The sequence below is a fragment of the Zophobas morio genome, unplaced genomic scaffold (assembly GCF_036711695.1).
Source record: "Zophobas morio isolate AGI-343-1 ecotype UQ-CSIRO unplaced genomic scaffold, CSIRO_AGI_Zmor_V1 ptg000575l, whole genome shotgun sequence".
Lineage (NCBI taxonomy): Eukaryota > Metazoa > Arthropoda > Insecta > Coleoptera > Tenebrionidae > Zophobas > Zophobas morio.
The window spans coordinates 180,299-199,481 of record NW_026972678.1 but is presented as its reverse complement, the minus strand read 5'-3'; the positions used below and the strand labels follow the sequence as shown (position 1 = coordinate 199,481).

Sequence of the window (19,183 nt, the reverse complement as noted above, 5' to 3'; positions counted from 1 at the left end):
CTATACAAGACGATTTACTTTCGCAGCTGTCACTATTAAAAAACAATTTTTTTTTGCGGTTTGTTCTGCCCCTCTTATTTTGTAATGTTTTTTTTATTTTTATTTATTGTACTGGTGCGTTTAAGAGAGCTAAGATTCATAAAGTTCTTTCTTCCTGGTTTTTAAGGGGGTGGTAGCCATGTTGCCTTGAGGTTTAGCGATATTTGTTTAATTTATAATAACCACCCATCAGAAAAAAAACAAAGCGTATTTTTTTGTTTACCCTTCGACATATTTATCATATATAAGCTGACCGAACCAATTAACTAATTAAATTTCTCCTGGCCTACCTGGATAATTATAATTACAATATTGTTACCACTTAATGCTTTTGTTAGAATTAACAACTTAACTTACGACAAAAAGCATTTAGGTTTAGAAATTTTTTAAGTAAAGGTAAGTTATCCATTACTCATCGTGTAAATTAATAATAAAAATGCGAAGTTTTACCTAGTCAAAGACCGTTAATGCTTTAAAATCCTTAACTGCAGGTAACTTTTTTTATTGTTTTGCGTTTCCTATAGCTTATACAAAAATACTGGTTATACTGAGGAAAATAGAACACTTGAAAATAGCGAGCATATCCTAAATGAGAGAAAAAGAGAAGAACAATATGTTAGCCACTGAGACTTCTCTCATTTCTAACTGCCTGAGTAGGTGAAGATATTAGTTAAACCTTATGATCACTGCCTTAAATCTACAGACGAGCATATTTCTAAGTTATCAATACTTTTTAAAGGGATAATAGAAGTAAAATTATTGACATAATGAGAGGCACATGGTTAAGGACGAGGCTTGCGACCTTGAGTTAACATCGACACGCTATATTTACTAAGATGCTGTAACAAATTTAGGCTATCACTACCGGAAAAGTTAGAAATAAGAAGATTCCAATAGTAAAATTTTTGTTTATCAATAGTTAGTAGTGAGACCTAAGATACTATGGGAGAATGCGAGGTATAAATAGTTATTACTTAAAGTTAACACTTAATTGGTAGGGATTCGAGGCTACTACATTAATTACCTAATAATCACACCAAGCGGATTTTAAAAAACGACGATTCTTAGGACTGTCTTAGGTATAGGTTACCTGCTTATGGGCTTCCCACTGTTTAAAAGTAACTAAAAATAAATTACTTCTCCCTGTTTAGCATATCTGGGGAATGTTCAAATTATTAACTCGACTTAGTTCTACTTTACTAAAACTTGTTCCAAACCTTAAAAGTAAGGGGTATATATTCCCAATTTTATATATCTCAATTTCCCATCTATAACGACTGAATTAACTAAACTAAATTTTTCAAAAAAGTGCTTTCTCCCATTATACCTTAGCGTTAAGATCCTGTTAATGAAACTAGAAATAATTTTATGACAAGACTTATTCCTCATTACCCCTCTTGTTAACCTGTTTATTATTATTATTAACTAAATTCTCTAAAATCACTTTTTATTTCAAATGTTAAGCGGCGCACTATAAAGCATGGGTATACGTACATCTCATTAGTAATTTTACCTTCTACTATCCCACAATGCAATACATCATAATTAGAAAACGTTTAGAGTTACACTACCCTATACATTGCAGGCTGATCCAAGTCAAACGAAACACTACACCCCCTTTAGTTATATTATGGTCGATGGTATCAAAAAAAAAACAATATTTATTAGAAAAGTTACAATAATAATAAAATATAAAACTATGAAAACTTAATTGCGGGTGCTTCCCTATAACCCCTATGCATGGTTGACAGCTATGTACTGAGGCCAAAAACATTTTCTTGGCGGCTTTGAAGTCGGCACCTGTGGATTGAACTAAGTTTGTGGAAGAGCATTGGTAGATTGTTGCTCTTCTGCTTTAACGGTAGAGGGGTCAGCATTTAAGGCAATTCCCAACTTAAGAGATTCCTTAAAAAAAAGAGTAAATGAAAGCATATTTAATAAGGTTTTTTATAAATATTAATTAAAGTTCAACATATGATATTAAAATAGAACTTTATATAACCTTTTAATGAAAATATATACTATTTCCTAATGCCCAAGGCATATAAGTAGAAAAGAGTAGGAACTGTTGTTGAAACTTAACTTTACAGGATAATATTATGATATACATTGCGGCTATAAGTTTAACAGCCTAAACATGGACATTTTAAATTTTTCTTCATCGGGTTTAATAAATACTAAAAAAAAATTAACGCCCAATTTTTTTTTAATTAACCTAAAGTAGTTAACTACTTTTAACCATATAACTTAAGATTGCTAAAATAATTTTTTATTGAGTTAGAATTAGTAATTTATAATACGAAAGCAATGTCAAGAAAAGGGGGGTGGGTTTGAATATGAATTTAGTTGATGACTACATTCCCTCTAGAGCGTTAATAACTGTAAGTAGTACAATACATTTAGCAAAAAACGCTCAACACTCGGTAATGAATCCTATAGTCTTCTATCTGTTCGTTAAAAATATGACGGTTTGCATCTAAGTCCTATCATTTAAGTTAGTCTTTACTGATTTTTATATTTTTCAGGTTTAAAAATATTCTAGCGTCGCTAGTAGAACGAATTTAAAGGAGTATTTGTGAAAGAAAACTATAATATTAGTCGTTAACTTATAAATTAAAATGATATATTTAATTATAGGAATAATTTAAAACTTTGTTCTATGTAATATAAGTATTGAAAGGATTAAAGTCGTTATTTACCTTTCAAGACCACAAGTTACCATTATTCACTTCAACAAGTAAAGGAATTATTATTAGGTATGAAAAGATATATCATAACTATTAAAAAGTTGCCCACCACTAAACCCGAACTTAAAATTTTTATATAACTTTAATTTAAAATTATTATATTTCTTTAATAGTACTTAGTAGTTGTATGCTCAAGTGGGAAATTATATTATTACATAGAGCTCTTTCAGTATGTTCAAATTTGCCAGTAGCTATACCACCTACAACTTATTGTGATCTAAAAACTTATTTATAAGAGAAAAAATTAGATATAAAATAGAAACTTCATGATCTAATTATAAAAAAGGTTATATTAAAGCAATGTTAATAACATAATTTTGTATGTAACCAACTCTCTATATAGATTAGTAACATTATGGCGATCCTTCTATATTACTAGTAACAAATCACACTTATTAAAAAACACTTACTTCTGAGTTGCAGAGCGCAGGTGGGTCTTGAACACTGAAAAGTTAACAATGGATAAGGAAACTTCAGGAAAGCTGGCGGATATTCACAGTTTTTGTAATAGTTTTATGCTGGTTATTAGCATGCATACGTAACGAACACGCACATAGAAAAGGCAGTTACTTGAAACAGGCCTTCTTTTAATTGAATGTACTTCTTTTAAACAGAAGTCTTTGCTGTGCCCCATACTCTTAAGTATGTATCCTCTCCTACTGGCTGTTTACTAGAATGGGTTTTATTATTGGCCATTGTATACTGCCAGTAAGATATATATTTTTTTCTATTCGCTTAAAAATGAAAGTGGCACATTCTTCTTATATAATGACAAACTACTAATCTATATTTCAAAAAAAAAATCTACTAAAAGTTTGGAACTTTATAATATTAATTAAAATAATATCAAAGAATAGAAAATGAAATATTAATAAATAAGTTCATAAATAAATAGTAGTTAATAAAAGTTAAAAGATGGCTGAATAGAAAAAAAATTATTTGTTTAAATAAAAATAATAAAATTTTAAGATTATTAATAAAGTTGAAAAGAATTACATAATAATAATTTTCGATAAAAAGTTACTAAAATATAAATTTATTGAATAACATCTACTAACTAACCTAAAATCGATAAAAGATAATTCCCTAAATTAATAAATAATAAACAGTATTTAATTTTTATTATAATTAAAAAAATTCTGTTAAAAGAATATTAAAAAAGATTTAAAATTTTTCATCGAGTAAAGAAAATAATGGAATAAATTAACAATATGAATATTAAATATTTATAGGAACAACCAAAATTATGACAAAAATTTTGTGTGAAAAAAATTGTAATTAAATATATTTTAAAAATAAAAAAATTAACCCAAGAAAAAAAAATTAAAATAATAATTATTATAGATGCAAGTAAAAATATTAATTATAAATAAAAATAAATTAATTATAATTATTAAAAAAAAAATAAATAAGAGATATGAAGGTAAAGTAAAAAATTAATAAAATGTTTATATAAAAATATCTTTTAAGAAATAAAAATAATAAATTGTTTATAAAAATAAAACCCACAAATAAAAGTAAATAATAATAGTAAATATTAATAAAATAAAACATAATAGTAATAAGTAAAAAAAATTTATTAAATATTTACAAAATTTACCAACTAATAAAATTTAATAAAATATAAAAACATTTAAAAGTTAGTATAATCAAACACCTTAAAATTCTATATATAATAAATATTTTTTAATGACTGTGCAAGAAAAATAAATACAGTAGAAATTATTTTATTTTAAAAAAAAAAAAAATTTATAAATCTTCAAATTCTAACTTTTAGAAAATTTAATTATTACAAAATCCTAAAAGTTATTTTCAGAATAAAGAATATAAAAAAAATTAATTGAAAAAATTAAAAGTTAAACAAAAAAATAATAATAAATTGTAAATAACGAACAACTCAGCAAAGATTTTTTAGTAATTAAAAATTAAAAAGATATAAATTCTATTTCAATGTAATCCCAAAAGAATCTAAAGAAAATCGTTTGTTTAGTGTAGACAAACGTAACTAACTTTATACTTCCATTATAGCAATGTATGTTTATAAATATAACTATAACTGATAACTAGCTTATAGTTGCATTAACTAAAACTTCAACTTGTTTTTCAATTTCGATTATATTCTAAATTAAAATAATTTAAAACAAAATAACTGAAAACTTTTAAATAAAATTCTAATTAAAGAGAATCGCTTTCATAAATTTATAATAATAGCATGAATTGAAATTATAAATTTCTAAATAAAATTTTAACAGTTTTATCCTTAAATTATATATAATTTTTAACGAGCCCACAATAAATTTATAATAACTCAAATAAATTACTTCGGCAGTGTATATAATATGCAAAATTTAATACAAAAAAAATTAAAAATTAATAGCTTGACCCCTAAAATTAGTTTCTAATTTGATATGTACACAAAAACTTTTTCTGTTAAAAATTTTCTTAAGTATAATTAAGGATAACACAAAATTATATGTATAAGTCAATTTTGAAACTAAAAAAAATTTTGGTGGACTTTTTAATTTATTTTAAAGTCTATCAAAAAAAATTCGAAATATTAAATTCAAAAAGATATTATAAATATTTTTGTTCTATCATTTTTTGTTAATACATTATTGAAACAAAAAACCCTCAGAAAATATTATAATAATAAAAAATTAAATAAAGCAAATTAAGCTCCTTTAGAATAAAATTAAAAAAGCGAGTAAAATTAAAATTTAAACAAAGTAAAACCTTTTTTTAATTTATTAAAAACATTTGAAAAGTAAGCAAAATAATTAGTAGCATTAAGAGGGGCCTAATAGTATATATAAATAAAAAAGCTATAATTAAAAGGATTTAATTTTAATTTTATCATTTACTTTTAAATTATTATTTGTCATATTTTTTAAAATTTGATACTTTTATAATAACTGAGTTGAGTATATTATTGAAGTAAATAAGAGAACCTAATAAAAATAAATTTTCACTAAAAGGAAAGTGATAAAAGTAATAAATCTATATCTAATTAGAACTAGTTAATACTATTATTTAATTTTTTATACTAACTGACATTAAAGTTTAAATTTTAATTTCTTAAATTATAAAAATTTTAAAGGTGTATTGTAATAGAGAAAATAGTCTCGCAAAGTTTACTTTAAGGTTATATATAGTTACAAAAGAAAAAATGAAAATATTAAAAGTATTATAAAGTTAAAAACTCGAATTTTTGATTAAGAGAATAGGGAAACTATTAAGTAAAAAGTATGAAGTGGAAAAGTAACATAGTATATTTATTTAAACATTAGTGTTATAATTTCTTGGTATAATATCTTTTTTTAATATAAATTTTAACTACTCATTAAAAATAAAAGTTTTATATAAGAAAGGCGAGATAGAAACACTTAGTTTTCTAAAACGGCAGTGAAAGTTTTAGTATATGTTTCATACAAAAAACTTTAATATAATAAGTAGCTTTTATTGGGGCTTCAACAGGCGAAACAATGTTCAACTGTTATAAAACTTTGGTGTGACTAAAAATGTAAAAGTCGAAGAAAGAGATTAAACCATTAGTAAAAGTCGCTTAAAGTTTTTATCTACCCTATTCTCTGAATAGAATTAAAAAGTTACCCAGTTAAACAATATATTACTGTTTTCATACAAGGGTATACTCCTAAAAGAATTTAAATCTCTTAAATTTAACTTTAAAAATGCGTATTTAGCTGATAAAGTTAAATGTCAAACACAAGACTATGAACTAAAGAAATTATATCAGCTGCAATATACATAGCATTGCAAGGACGTTTTTTACTTTTCTAAATATGAAACAATCTTCAGTCGGCGCATTATGTACTTTAAAAATCTTAACCTTTGAGGCCACATCGCAGTAGGGCGTGACTCATTGCCTTTTTTAATTCTTAGTGGTAGTTTGCATGCCTCCCAGCAAGTTGAAAACAATAAAATAAACTATTGCAGAATTTTTAAGTTTTATTAATAATCTATACTAAATATATAATATTTATAATATACTAGTTCTTCATAACTTTTAGACTACAAAATCATCAAGAGAAAAATAATTAAATTTGAGCTTATTACTTCATTAGAGGGAAATAAGGAACTGTGGGAATAAAATCTCATTTCATTCAGTGTCCTAGCAAGGTTTCCCCCAAACTTTAGCTTTAAATAATAGCAAAAATCTTTAAATAAAAACCATAGTAAGCGCTTTTCAAACAGTTTGAATGCATCTAAAAAATGTTTTTAAGATCCCTAAATGTAAAACCATTTCACAATCATTTTGTTAGCGTACGTCGACATTAATGCGTGGCGAGACATTCAGATTTTTAAGTTTTAACTATATAAAAATTTTTCTTCGCAACTACCAAAATTACGTGAAGACCCTTAAGTGTGATGCATAACACCTTACAAAGTGTACCTAATAATTTTTTCGTATTTTACAGCTCCATATAACTAAGTATTATGGCATACACAATATATTTATATGAAACTAACTGCTTTATTAAAAGAAAGCTAACATTATATGAAAGGGTTTTTATTAATTGTACTAAAAAAAGTTAAGTTTACGTATATTAACTTTGGGTATAGGGAAAAAAATTAGGATAATAAAATAGAGTATAATTGAATCCTACTATTTCTTCTGTAAGTAACGTTTATTGCAATAGTCAAGCACGGAGTTTACGGATATAGGCTCATTGCTACTTATGCCAAGAAATAATCCTTTTTCTCAGCATTCTAGTTAACTTTTCTAACCCTGTTTCAATTTAGTAATATAATAAGTTTTCTGTTTCGGTATACTTTACCAATTCCATGTCTTAAAAGTGAATTTATTCTTTTAAGGTTATAAAGAATTTTTCTTTCAAAGATGCTGCAGAAACTTAATTAAAAGCTTCAAACCGTTTGAAAAGCGTAACGCCCCACTTCCAAGAAATTGCAAAAAGGAGTATGAGCACTTGTTATTCCGAAAGTATAATAATAATTTTTGTAAAAAAGGATGATCAATTTAAAATACACAGTAAAACCATAAAATTACTTCGCCGGAGTGCCCGAGCATGTTACAGAAAAACATAACCACACAAACTATGAAAGATTATAAGCTAATAGCCATTTAGGCAGAACATAAAGGATACATCAAATATTAAAATTAATAAGACAACCTAAAAGTATTAGGTTGCCCATAACATACTTTTTTTTCTTCTATAAGCTTTTTCATTTAAGAAGTAAAAATAATATTATAGGATTTATGCTCTCTTTTAAGTTCACCTTCTTGGATGTACTAAAAAGCCAAATGTAGAGATAAAAAACTTATATGGGAGTAGAATTATACTAATAATATTTGCTGCCGAGTCATGAATCATAAGCGTTTAAGAAGAGTAAAAGTCCCAATAAAATATATTATATTACCACAGATTCTCACTTTATCTGGAACTCACTGTTTACTACGTTTTAGATTTTGCTTGGATGTTTTGTACAGCAGGTTTGAGAGTATTCTTAACTGTCTTCAAAAATAAAACAATTTTGAAAAATCTTTTACAGAACATTTTCACTATTACTTGGTTCAAGACAACTGCTTTTATCATTTAAGTAAAAAAAAAGTGTAAATAACCATTTAATGAAACTGATCAATTAAAGTTCTCTTATCAATTAAATATATTTTTTAATTTAGTATAATAGTTAAAAGTTTATATGTGTAAAATAAATAAAAGTGGTCATCATCAACCACATATCATTTTCCTTATAATATAAAATTAATATGATACACTCAGGACTAAGAAAACTACTTTTAGAATTAGCATTTAATAGCTCATTAAGGCCCATGAGAATACGTTTATTATAAAAGGACTTGTGAAAAAATATCTCTAACTTAGATAAAAGCTTAAAAATTCAAATTAGCGTGAATAACTTCAAATGAAGCTAATAGTTTAGTATAGAAGAAGAGATCATTAAATATACTTCTTAGGAAAAATTTTAGACTACTTTTATAAAAGCCAAAACGATAATTAGGTTGATTACTAAGCAAATTAAATTTATAGACTAATACATTACACTTGAAAAAGAGTTTAAATCTTCAATGGATAATCGCACTTATACACCGAGCTGGAGAGCAGTATTTTACTTAAGCCATATCCTTCAAACAACCCTGAACGTCTGAATTACGATCCTGCCAGTGAAACACGGATTCAAGTTAACTCTAGTAATTAGCTAACATTTTCCATTTTAAGCATTCAGAATTAAAATAAACCTAACAAGAACACCACTAATTTTAAGACAAAATACCTGGAAGAGGTTACAATAGTAGTTACTAAAAAATTACCGTCCCTTAGTTAACGGAATAGTAACTAGTGCAAAATTATAATGCACTAAAAACTTGTGTAAAATGAAAATACCTACAAAGTCACCTCTAATATATTTGCAAATCCACGGATGTTAGTTAGTAATAAACTCTGGAGTTTAACTATTTTTTATAAAAGCGTAAGAAAAACAATTTTTTAAATGCAAAGAAATAATAGTATATTAAATTTTACTGGTTTCATTAATTTCTTAATAGGGAATCTCCATATATAAGCCCACATATAAGCAAAACTTAAATTTAGTTGACAAACCAGAAAGAAGATTTTCTCTCTAACAGTAAAATAGATAACTGAAATCAGATATTAAAGGAACGAAGTTTATATAATTATATCATAACTAGAATTTTGAGAAAACTACCCTCTATTATATACTCAAATTTGCTAGTATACCCATCCCAGCAACCCAAACAGTACTTCTACGTTTGGAATAGTAACCTAATTTCTAAATAGCTGGAATATACAACCTAAATATATTACCATTATAAACTGCATCGTAAGAAGTTCGTTCAAATCGTTTCAGTAAATTAGGCACTACTATTTTCTTTGTAATAACGAAAATTACTTGTTATCATTAGAGACAGTTAATGAAACATGTTGGATAGATAGCATTATGGCGGGTGATTAGTTTAAAGAAGTAGTGGTAACATTTTCATTTATTAATAAAAGCTTGCTGGCTGGGATAGTCAACCTAAATTCGTAAAGGTCTCTTAAATTGCTATCTTTTTTTTTTGGCAGTGTACATGCTTAAAAAAATTGATACAAAATAATATATTAAGAACTTTATATATTGTAAGGCCGAATTTAAGAACTTGAACTTTAAATTTTGAAATTAGTTATTTAGTAGAATATATACTTAATATTTTTGTTTTGTGCAACTCTAGTATATTTCTGATTAGAAAGTTGGTCAATATATTAAAAAATGCTTTGCACACTTGAATATATAGTTTTCTCTTCATTAGTTGACTATTAATTATAATGATAACGATTTTAAAAATGATTTATAAAATTGAAGTAAAGTTAAAAAACCCCACTTTCAGAAAGCTACAGTAAGCTCAAGAATTCTACTTAACATTACTTTCTTCGCGCATATCCCGGTGTACATATCACATGTATACATCTAATGCATCGATAGTGTCGTCAAAATAAACCGCAAATATTAAAACATTCCAGGCATACCTACCTCCTTTTTTATTCATTTTTTGCAGCGCCTAAGAGCCTCTCCACGTATAATTAATTATATGCGCTAGATGATCTTCTCCATAGATCGAGGTACAATAGTTACCACGTTATATTATACTAAACCTAAATAATGTACAGATAAAATGCCTTTTTTTAATTATATGGTACAGCCAGTAAATCAAGAGATTTTATAGGTTATAAAATTCTAAGTGTAGTCCAAAAAACCTAGCAATAAATTAATTGTAGTTTATCAATATAATCAGTTAGTAAGGACAAAGTTAGCTAGAAAAGATAATAGCGATCATTTACCATTGCTACATTATTTACACTTGTGGTGTCCAATATGATTATACTTATAATCTAATTACTTTATGCTATTACATTAATTATAAAAAACTAAATAGATTAGTAGGGACCTGTCCAAAGTAGGCATGGTTTTATAAATAAATATACAAGTTTTCAACAAGACGAAAAATTTTAGGACGATAACAGCATTATAAGCTAACTTTTTTTAAAAACACTGAGCGTATATAGAACATTGAAAAAATTAGTTAAGTAAACATTATAAAACCATGAAAACAGGAGTAGCCTAACTAAAGAAAAAATTTTGGAGGTGAGCGGAGAAATGACTTAAGTAGTGTTTTTTTACCCAGCATAAGGATATTTTAGACGATAGACATTTTTAAAAAGTGCCTTTTATTAAGTAGTTTATGAAATTTGAGTTCGTAGTTAAGTTCCTGGTCGTGTTAATTAAAAGATAGTTAGCAGAGTAAAGTTTTCGGTATTTTCCTCATTATATTCGTGTTTCAGATTTTCTTTGAGTTAAATAATTTTGTACAACGAAATTTCTTCTCATTAAGTAAAGCTTATTAATAAATTTTTATATAATTTTCAACCTGTATATAAAACTAACAAAAAAAGCATTTAGTGCTTAGCGCAAATACTCTTAAGCCATGTCATCTTCTGTACTCTAAGTTTAACATAGTTAAAGTTATACCTTTGAAGTGACAAACATTATGTCATTTAAAGGTTAGTACTTTAAGTAGGCCAACTTTAAAAATTATTTTATTTTATTTTACGATCTCAGCAATAAAATTTAGAGTAAAAACTTAGTTGCATACGTTCTATTAGGATGTACTATGCATATTTCGGAACGATCTCTTAGTTCAAATGGTCAACTTGACCTCGAGGAGCTAACCTCGCTAGGGGGAAATTATTGATAGACTATAATTATAAATTAACTCTCATGTTACGATTAAAAATAGAATAAATGTAAAACTAATACCAAAAGACACTGTGTGGTTATCGACGGTATAATTTATCTATATAGTGCAAACTGGCAAAAACTTAGTAAAAGTTTAGCCTGTTAAAAGTTAATCTTCTTGCCAGTTAAGGCAGACTATAAAGCTATGAACATTAAACTTTCTGCTTAATTGCGTTTTCTGTTAACACCAACACTAACTAAATTTTATTTTTCTCTTGGTTGCGAAATGTAATGGCAAACTGGGCGGTACCAATGTTAAATGAGAAGATAGTGAAACGATTTAGATTCCAGAGGTTGTTTTACTTTAGATGATAACCTGATATAATGTTAATAAAAAATTAAAATATTTAAAGTTATATGCTAAATTTTTGGATTTTTGATTGGACTTAAAAAAGGAATGTGTAATTTTATTATTTCTAATCATAAAAATGTTGTCGACGGTATAGCAAGGCTTAGAATTTTTAACAGTTCAAGACCATTTATTTTTAAACTATAGAATTGATATCACGTTAGCCACTAATTTCATCAGTAATCATAATATATAAAAAAATTCCATATTTTTATAAAATATGTAAAGGCATGGTTTCTGCTCTATGTCAAAAATAATTCTGGAGACCATAATTAATAGCTTAAAAGGGACAAAGTAACTACCTAATCCCTTATTTTATATAATAGTTTGAGTACACTAATTTATTAAAAGTATTAGATTTTTTAAATAGACTAAATTTGTTTTTTTATAGTGAGTTCTTATAGAAAAAGTCAATAATTTCTGCTGCCTTTCTAATGTTAAAACAAAAAAATTCTACTATATAACTTGAATTACATCTTTTTTACGCTATTTCTACCTAGTCTGGAATAAGATTTTAAAGGAACAACAAGATAAAAAAATGATAGAAGATGTTAAGAAATGAATAGAGAAATTTATTAAACACATAAACATTTTACTTAGGGTTTAAATTTTAATGTTAATAAGAACCTAAATAAAACTTGTATGAATAAATTAAAATTAAATTAACAGTATATTTTACATTACAAAATTTAAATCATTTGTAATACATAATTTTAAAGGGTATGAGATCAGTAACATTTGCTATAATCATAAGTTGGATCATCAACACCTTTAGTCTTCCAGTCTTCCGGTGTTAAGAGATAAACCTCTATTTTTTTGGCCTTCAGTTTGGAGAGAATTTTATTTTTCAGACTTCAAATGTGTTAGGTCCTTCTAAAGAAGGTAAAGAAATATTAAAGACTGCTGCTAAAATAAAGTTAAAGCGATGACCATGAATATCGAACAGCGCAGTTAAGTGAAATTGCAAGAAATACCAAGATTTCTATTAGTTTTGTATAGTACAACAGTACTTATAATTTAAAACAACCTAAAAATGACATTTCCTCTCTGTATACCTTTAAAATAAATATATATATAAATGTTGTATGCCACGGACACTACTCCCTTTCGAAGTCTTAAACAACTATGTTATTATCTAACCCCCCTACTTCATAGAAAAAAAAATGTAATAGTTAACACAACCACGAATTATACAAACAAAATAAATAGTATCTTTGTACATTAAAAACAGGTCATATCAATTACATTAACACAAAAAAATTTAAATAAATATGAAGTAAACAAAAAAGTGCGTTACACAAAAATCTTTCAAATTTAAATAGAGATGCAAAAACCACCCCTAATAAAATAAGCAACTAATATAGCCTGAAAAAAAAATGTTAGACAAATTAATAATTAATTTTGCTAAATTAAACGAAACTATTCACTTTTGCAATTAAATAATCTTATTTATTAGTTAAAATCAATTTATTTATTTCAATGAAAAAAAATAATTGCCACTTTTATTATAAATTATGATTAACATGAAAATAAAGGGAAAATCTGAATTTCAGCTGTATAATTATCGTATTTTATCTATTACTGGAAGATTTAAGTTTTTATGGTAAATATTTTTGCATAAGAGTTGTAGTGTATAAATTTACCTTAACTTAAAAATATTTCTCAACCTTTAAGGTTATTAAGAGGTTGGTATATTTATTTCTTAAAATATATAATTTCTTTAAGTTTAATTAAGTGGAAATTCTAATTTCCATTTTTTTTTTAATTTTAGGCTCCACTCTTAATGTATTGTTGATTACATGCCCTATATCAACAATTTAAGTTATAAAGATTTACTTTCAGAGATCTAAATATGACTTCAAATAAAACCAGAAAATCATATCCTGAACGTTTTAAAATAAAAATTCATAGAAGATAAATGGAAAAACCTTACATTTTTTTAATTGCATTGTCTCGCTCTTACATCCTTCGTTATCACATGCCTCTTTTAGGTTACTAGCCCACCAGTAATTTTTAATTTATAAGGTTTTTGCTTTAGCGGTGCGCAAGATTTTTCTAAACCTAGTACTCGTAGTCCCCCAGAGTTTTAGTATTTAATTTTTCATTAACAGCTTATATATTAAAATTAGTATAATTATACAGCATTCGTAAATTATATAAATATAAATTATGACAGATACACTTTTTTTTTAGTTTTTGTAAGTAATATTAATTTTCAAACTTATAACATGCATGAAATATTAAGAAATTAAAGTTTTTAGCCAGCAAACATTAAAAAAGGTAAAACTTTTGTATAGCTAAGGTTTTCTTAAAACTAAATTTTATAAAAAAGTGGAGTCCCTCCTTTTTTCGTTATGACAAAAATCAAGAACAATTAGTGTAGCTATAACATGTCTGCATATTTATAAAACTGTAACTAGAAATTTAAGTAATTCATTAATGGTAGTAGAAACGGGGGAAATGCATAACTTTATTAAAACATAGTAAGTAAATTGTAAGGGTGAGAAAGAAGAAAGAATTTATGAAATTTTTAGTATGGGGTTAATAATGCTAAAAAAACACTAATGGACGACTATTATAGTATTAATAAAAAAGTTTTTATCCCTTTTTTTTTTATCTGTTAATATGGAAAGTTTTATAATATTTTTAGTTTATAACTTGCCTTCCCACATATAAAAAGTATTTCAGTTTTTTTAAAAATTTACTGTTAGCTTAATGTAAACTAAGTTTGCTGCATGATATATTTAATAATAGGTTTCATAGAAATAAGACAAGTAATGTTATCACTTCTTTACAATCTCTTTAGCATTTCTCTTCAAGTCAAAAAATAAGAGTCGTGGATAATGTATTGTTTCAAATAGCATTACTATAGTTTGCATTAGTGAACTTATTACCACGTACGTAAATATGCATGTAAAAGATATCTATCAGCTAACTATTTTCATTGATCTTAACTCTTTTTCAATTACAATTGAAATTTTATTGGGATCTATTCTAGTGCACTCAGACCGCAAGGATGAAGATCATTGAAACCATTTGTAAAGTTATTTTTTAAAAGCAATCCTTAAAGCGTGTACATTATGGTTGGAAATCGGGTGAATATTGCTTACACGTAAAATACTGTTTTTGGAACTCTTTTTAGGTCCTCCTCTTGTAATAAAAACTAGAATAAAAGCCTCAGCTCAACTAGGGCCAGCAGTTGAGAATTGGAACAGGCCCTTACCTTAGACGAGCATTACTGTTATAATATTCAATTAAAGACAGAAGTTTATCTTAAACTAATAGTCATAACATTGAAAATAACAACCAAACAAAAATTATAAAAAGACGATATATATATCTTTTAATTATAATCATTTACCAAGCAGCTCCCAGTCATATCTAGACAAAAGCTTGGATGTAACCTCGAGTTATTTAAATGCATTTAATTAGAAATTAATTACGTTAAATTAGTAAGGTTTTTTCTGAAACTAAAACATAAAATAAATTTTTAATTTACGGTTTTCAAGGATAGTTTATCTTCCATATCCCTCTGCAAACGATTCTACTTAAGTTTACTTCAGAGTTCTCAAAGTTATATGATTACTTCATTAATTCTGAGAAAATTATAATTTTTTTTTTACATGACTATTATACTATAATAACTGTCATAGTTTTTGAAAACTTATCAAAGTCTGCTGCGAGCAGAATCTAATTTTGTTATTCACTATAAATGAAAACTTAATTACAACGTTTCGAGTCCTTAATTAGATCTAAACTCCATTTTACTTACTTTTTTATCGTTAGTTAAGGCCTTTTCTACCCCTAGTCTCCCCTCTAAAAGTCTTTTAATAACTACAAACCTTTTTTTAGTCTATACTCTTGTTACTTAGTTTACAATTTCTTTCTCTGTTTTAGTTAGCCTTTCCTTCGGACTTTTTATTACCTTCATAGGACACAATGTCTATATATCTTAGAAGGAATAGTAAGAAATTTTAACTAATTTTTCTCTTTAACTTTCTAGTCCTTCGAAGTCTGCATAAAGGTATAAAATGGACGATCAACTTAGATATGAAGTATGGTCTTTTTTACATTTTGTTTACTATTACAATTGTTTACATTAAAAGTTTATAGCTCCATCATAACGGGACCGCTTCTTCCAATAAGTGGGGTCTATAAAATTTTGTTTTAAGGGCTTTTAAGATGCTTAACTTTAAAGCTACAATCTTCTGGACAAAAAGTTTTTAATACTCTAAAAATAATTTTTTACTTTTTAAAATGCAGTTTTTTTGGGAAAAAAACTAAAGATAGCTTTAAAGAGGTATAAAAAAATAATACCAACTTTTTTCTTTATTAGCGTTAGGTAGTGTAACAGGTAATATATATAGTTTCCTGAAATATTAGGGTAAAACGCTTACTAGTAATTATTTAGTAGCACTCTTTATACTAATATAAGAGAATGTTAATTTTAAAGTTTTAACTGTATATAAAGAAAAACGAAATTTAACCGTAGCCTTAATTGCAACTAAGATAGAAAAATTTGTTTTCTAACCGCTACTCTAAATATAGATAAGACAAGAAAAGCTCTTAAAAATTGACCAATGCTTATAATAAAGAAATTTCCTGGTTTTTGTGCGCAGCAGTGTTGGTTATCATTGGTACACGGTTGGCGTCGTACAAAGAATATATTAACTATGTGTTAAAAAAATATTTCATGGATTTACAATTAGAGCTTACATTATTATAAAAATTAAAAATAGCTATATACTTCTATTAAGTATATTACAAGAAGATATTATAAACTTAAGAAAAAGTTATCTATTGGTTTATTTTGTTATCGAAAACTAAAATTTTTAATGACTGAATTAAACTGGCTGAGGACATCCACTTAAAAAAATTTAAGTAAATAAAATGCGCACTAGTGCGCATTTCGTTTGCAAATGGAGATGTTAACAACTTTTTTGGTGTGGCCTTAAGTTAAAATTTCTGTTGCTGTCTATTTGCTATGCATTTTTGTAAAGATATTCCTAGAGGTGAACCAGATTCTGGTGTGTGTTTCTTTGAGAAAACTTGCTCTCGAAAATTTGAGGTAAAACTTTCCTTCATAAGAGGATCTTTTTAATCTAAATAAACTACTTTATAAATGATATGGGCTTTTTATTAAAGAAAGAGGAGTAGAACAAGTAATTTTTTTAAGCATTGTCTTCAAAAAAATTACCCTGAATTTTATAGATTTTTACTTTTTTGTATTTTCCGCTCATGTACAAACTATAGGTGGTATTTAGCCTTACTATATATATTTTTTTCTGGGCAATTGATAGCCTTTACTATTAATTATTAAACTTATGTTTAATAAAATATATTATAACAGAAAAGTAGGTAAATTTGATGAAGCATGAATTTTAACTTATTTCAAGAAGGAAACTGTACTTTTCCTAATTTACAAATTGAAAATGATGAAAATAAAACGGGTATTAACCCGTCAACGGAGATTCCATTTTTTATGCCTTCTTTTGCAGCTCTCAACGCTTTTAATCAAAGTACTTAATTATTCATAACTAAATAATTTTTACTTGTTATGCCTTCAAGTATAACAGAAAAGCTGACTAACTTGAACACCATTTCATTTATATTTGACATCATTTAGAAAACTTAAATGAGATCGATAATTTAAATCAGGGGGAAAGGGAACCTTTATATAGATTATTAATATGCTAAAAGTTATATAGGGCAGCGTATACAAATTAACAAATAAGAAAGCTACCATAAACGAACTCAAACTTTAATAATAAGGTGACCCTAATAGCACGAGGGGTACAAGATCACTGCATATATGCATACCTATGTGTGGTATATAGAACTGTTAGGTTCTCATGGTTAATAAATTTTCTAACCTTAAATGAGGTAATTCCTCGAGAATGTCAATATATAAGCCATGAGTATTTAGTAACATATTTTCTTATGCTGTAAAACTAAAAGTAAGAATGGCGTTATTATACTATGTGATTACTTAATACCTAGATTGGTTATTCGCAGTTACTTCCTTATAGTAAACTAAGAACAAATAATTTACTTCTTTTTTTCTGTTGAGAATTAGATCTAAATATGCCATTGAATGCGGAGACGGAATTACTTTCTAGGGCACTTTCTGCCAATGCTTATGCTAATATGGATAACACTGGAACCTTTCAGGCGCCGGACGGTTTAAATTTAGGTGGCTAAGAGTGTACATAATTTTTTATAATTGTAAACAAGACATAAATTTATTTAGTGATTCATAGGCAATTTTAATAATATATAAACTTACGTTAAAAAAATTCAGGTCTTCAGTCTTCTCTACTCCAACCAACTGGACTTGTGAGCAATTTATCAGTTTTAAGACCACAAAGCGAGGTTTACGGTAGCAACTATTATTGGCTTTAACCTTTGCTTACGACAAATAAGTGAAAATTTTACAAGTCATATTTAAACTAAATAATAAAATTTTCATTAGCCAACAACTTCAGCAATGGTCACGACCTATATAATATAATCTCGCAACCTTTAACTGAATGTGTAGGAGCTCCTAGCTTCTACCCCATTTCAAATGCGCTAATTGGGGCAGGTTTCTTTGATGAGCTTGAAAATAAACGTTCATTCTATTAGTTTTCAAAAGCCATTTCAGTTGCACCTACCTTTTATATGAGGGCAAATGACGCTTATTCCATCTATACAACTGCGCCCCAATGGATACCAGGTAATAATTTTTTTCTCAACATATACTATTGTTAGTTAATTAATTGTTTATAGTGAATAGAGTTGCTCAAACTGGTCAGGAAGCCCAGGTTTTCATATTGTATTAACCTTCTACCCTGTGGTTAGTACCTCCTATCTATTAAATGTAGAGATATATACTTCCTGATGGTAAGATAAAGTACAACACCGAGTATATTAATAAAAATGCTCTTCTTCCACGCAAACCCCTTAGATTTTGCGCAGAATGCAAAGGTTACCGCAATACACTTAATAATTCCAATTTTTGTTAACTATGAATTTTTAGCTACGGATACTCCGCAGTGGCGACGGGGCCCAGATGGAAAGGTTAGTTTATGCAATGCCTGCGGGATAAGATTTGACAAGCGCAGGAGAGAAGCTAAGGCTATGGTCGGAAAGAGATAAAAATTGGTAATGTGGTATAACGAAAATTTTTTAAGATACTAATGCGTGTAATAATAGACCGAATTATTATTTATAAGAGATAATAACAGATCTCATTACAATCATATACTTACCGGTGGAAAAA

General features: G+C 26.8%; 1 protein-coding gene across 1 annotated transcript; it reads left to right on the top strand.

The window, feature by feature from the left end:
• Positions 1–17,296: 17,296 nt before the first annotated feature.
• On the top strand, positions 17,297–19,059 carry LOC135121397 (uncharacterized). Its single transcript, XM_064045716.1, has 8 exons — positions 17,297–17,441; positions 17,999–18,115; positions 18,224–18,301; positions 18,395–18,505; positions 18,557–18,637; positions 18,691–18,725; positions 18,786–18,888; positions 18,941–19,059. Exons 1-8 carry the CDS (start codon positions 17,297–17,299, stop codon positions 19,057–19,059), a joined length of 789 nt encoding a protein of 262 aa, XP_063901786.1.
• The last annotated feature ends 124 nt before the right edge of the window (positions 19,060–19,183 follow it).

Bases quoted from the DNA above. Each gene is read 5' to 3' on its own strand.
- LOC135121397 (XM_064045716.1), top strand. From the start codon at position 17,297: ATGAATTTTAACTTATTTCAAGAAGGAAACTGTACTTTTCCTAATTTA. The intron at 17,442-17,998 runs GTACTTAATTAT...GTTGAGAATTAG, and splicing joins TCTCAACGCTTTTAATCAAA to ATCTAAATATGCCATTGAAT. The intron at 18,116-18,223 runs GTGGCTAAGAGT...AAAAAAATTCAG, and splicing joins GCCGGACGGTTTAAATTTAG to GTCTTCAGTCTTCTCTACTC.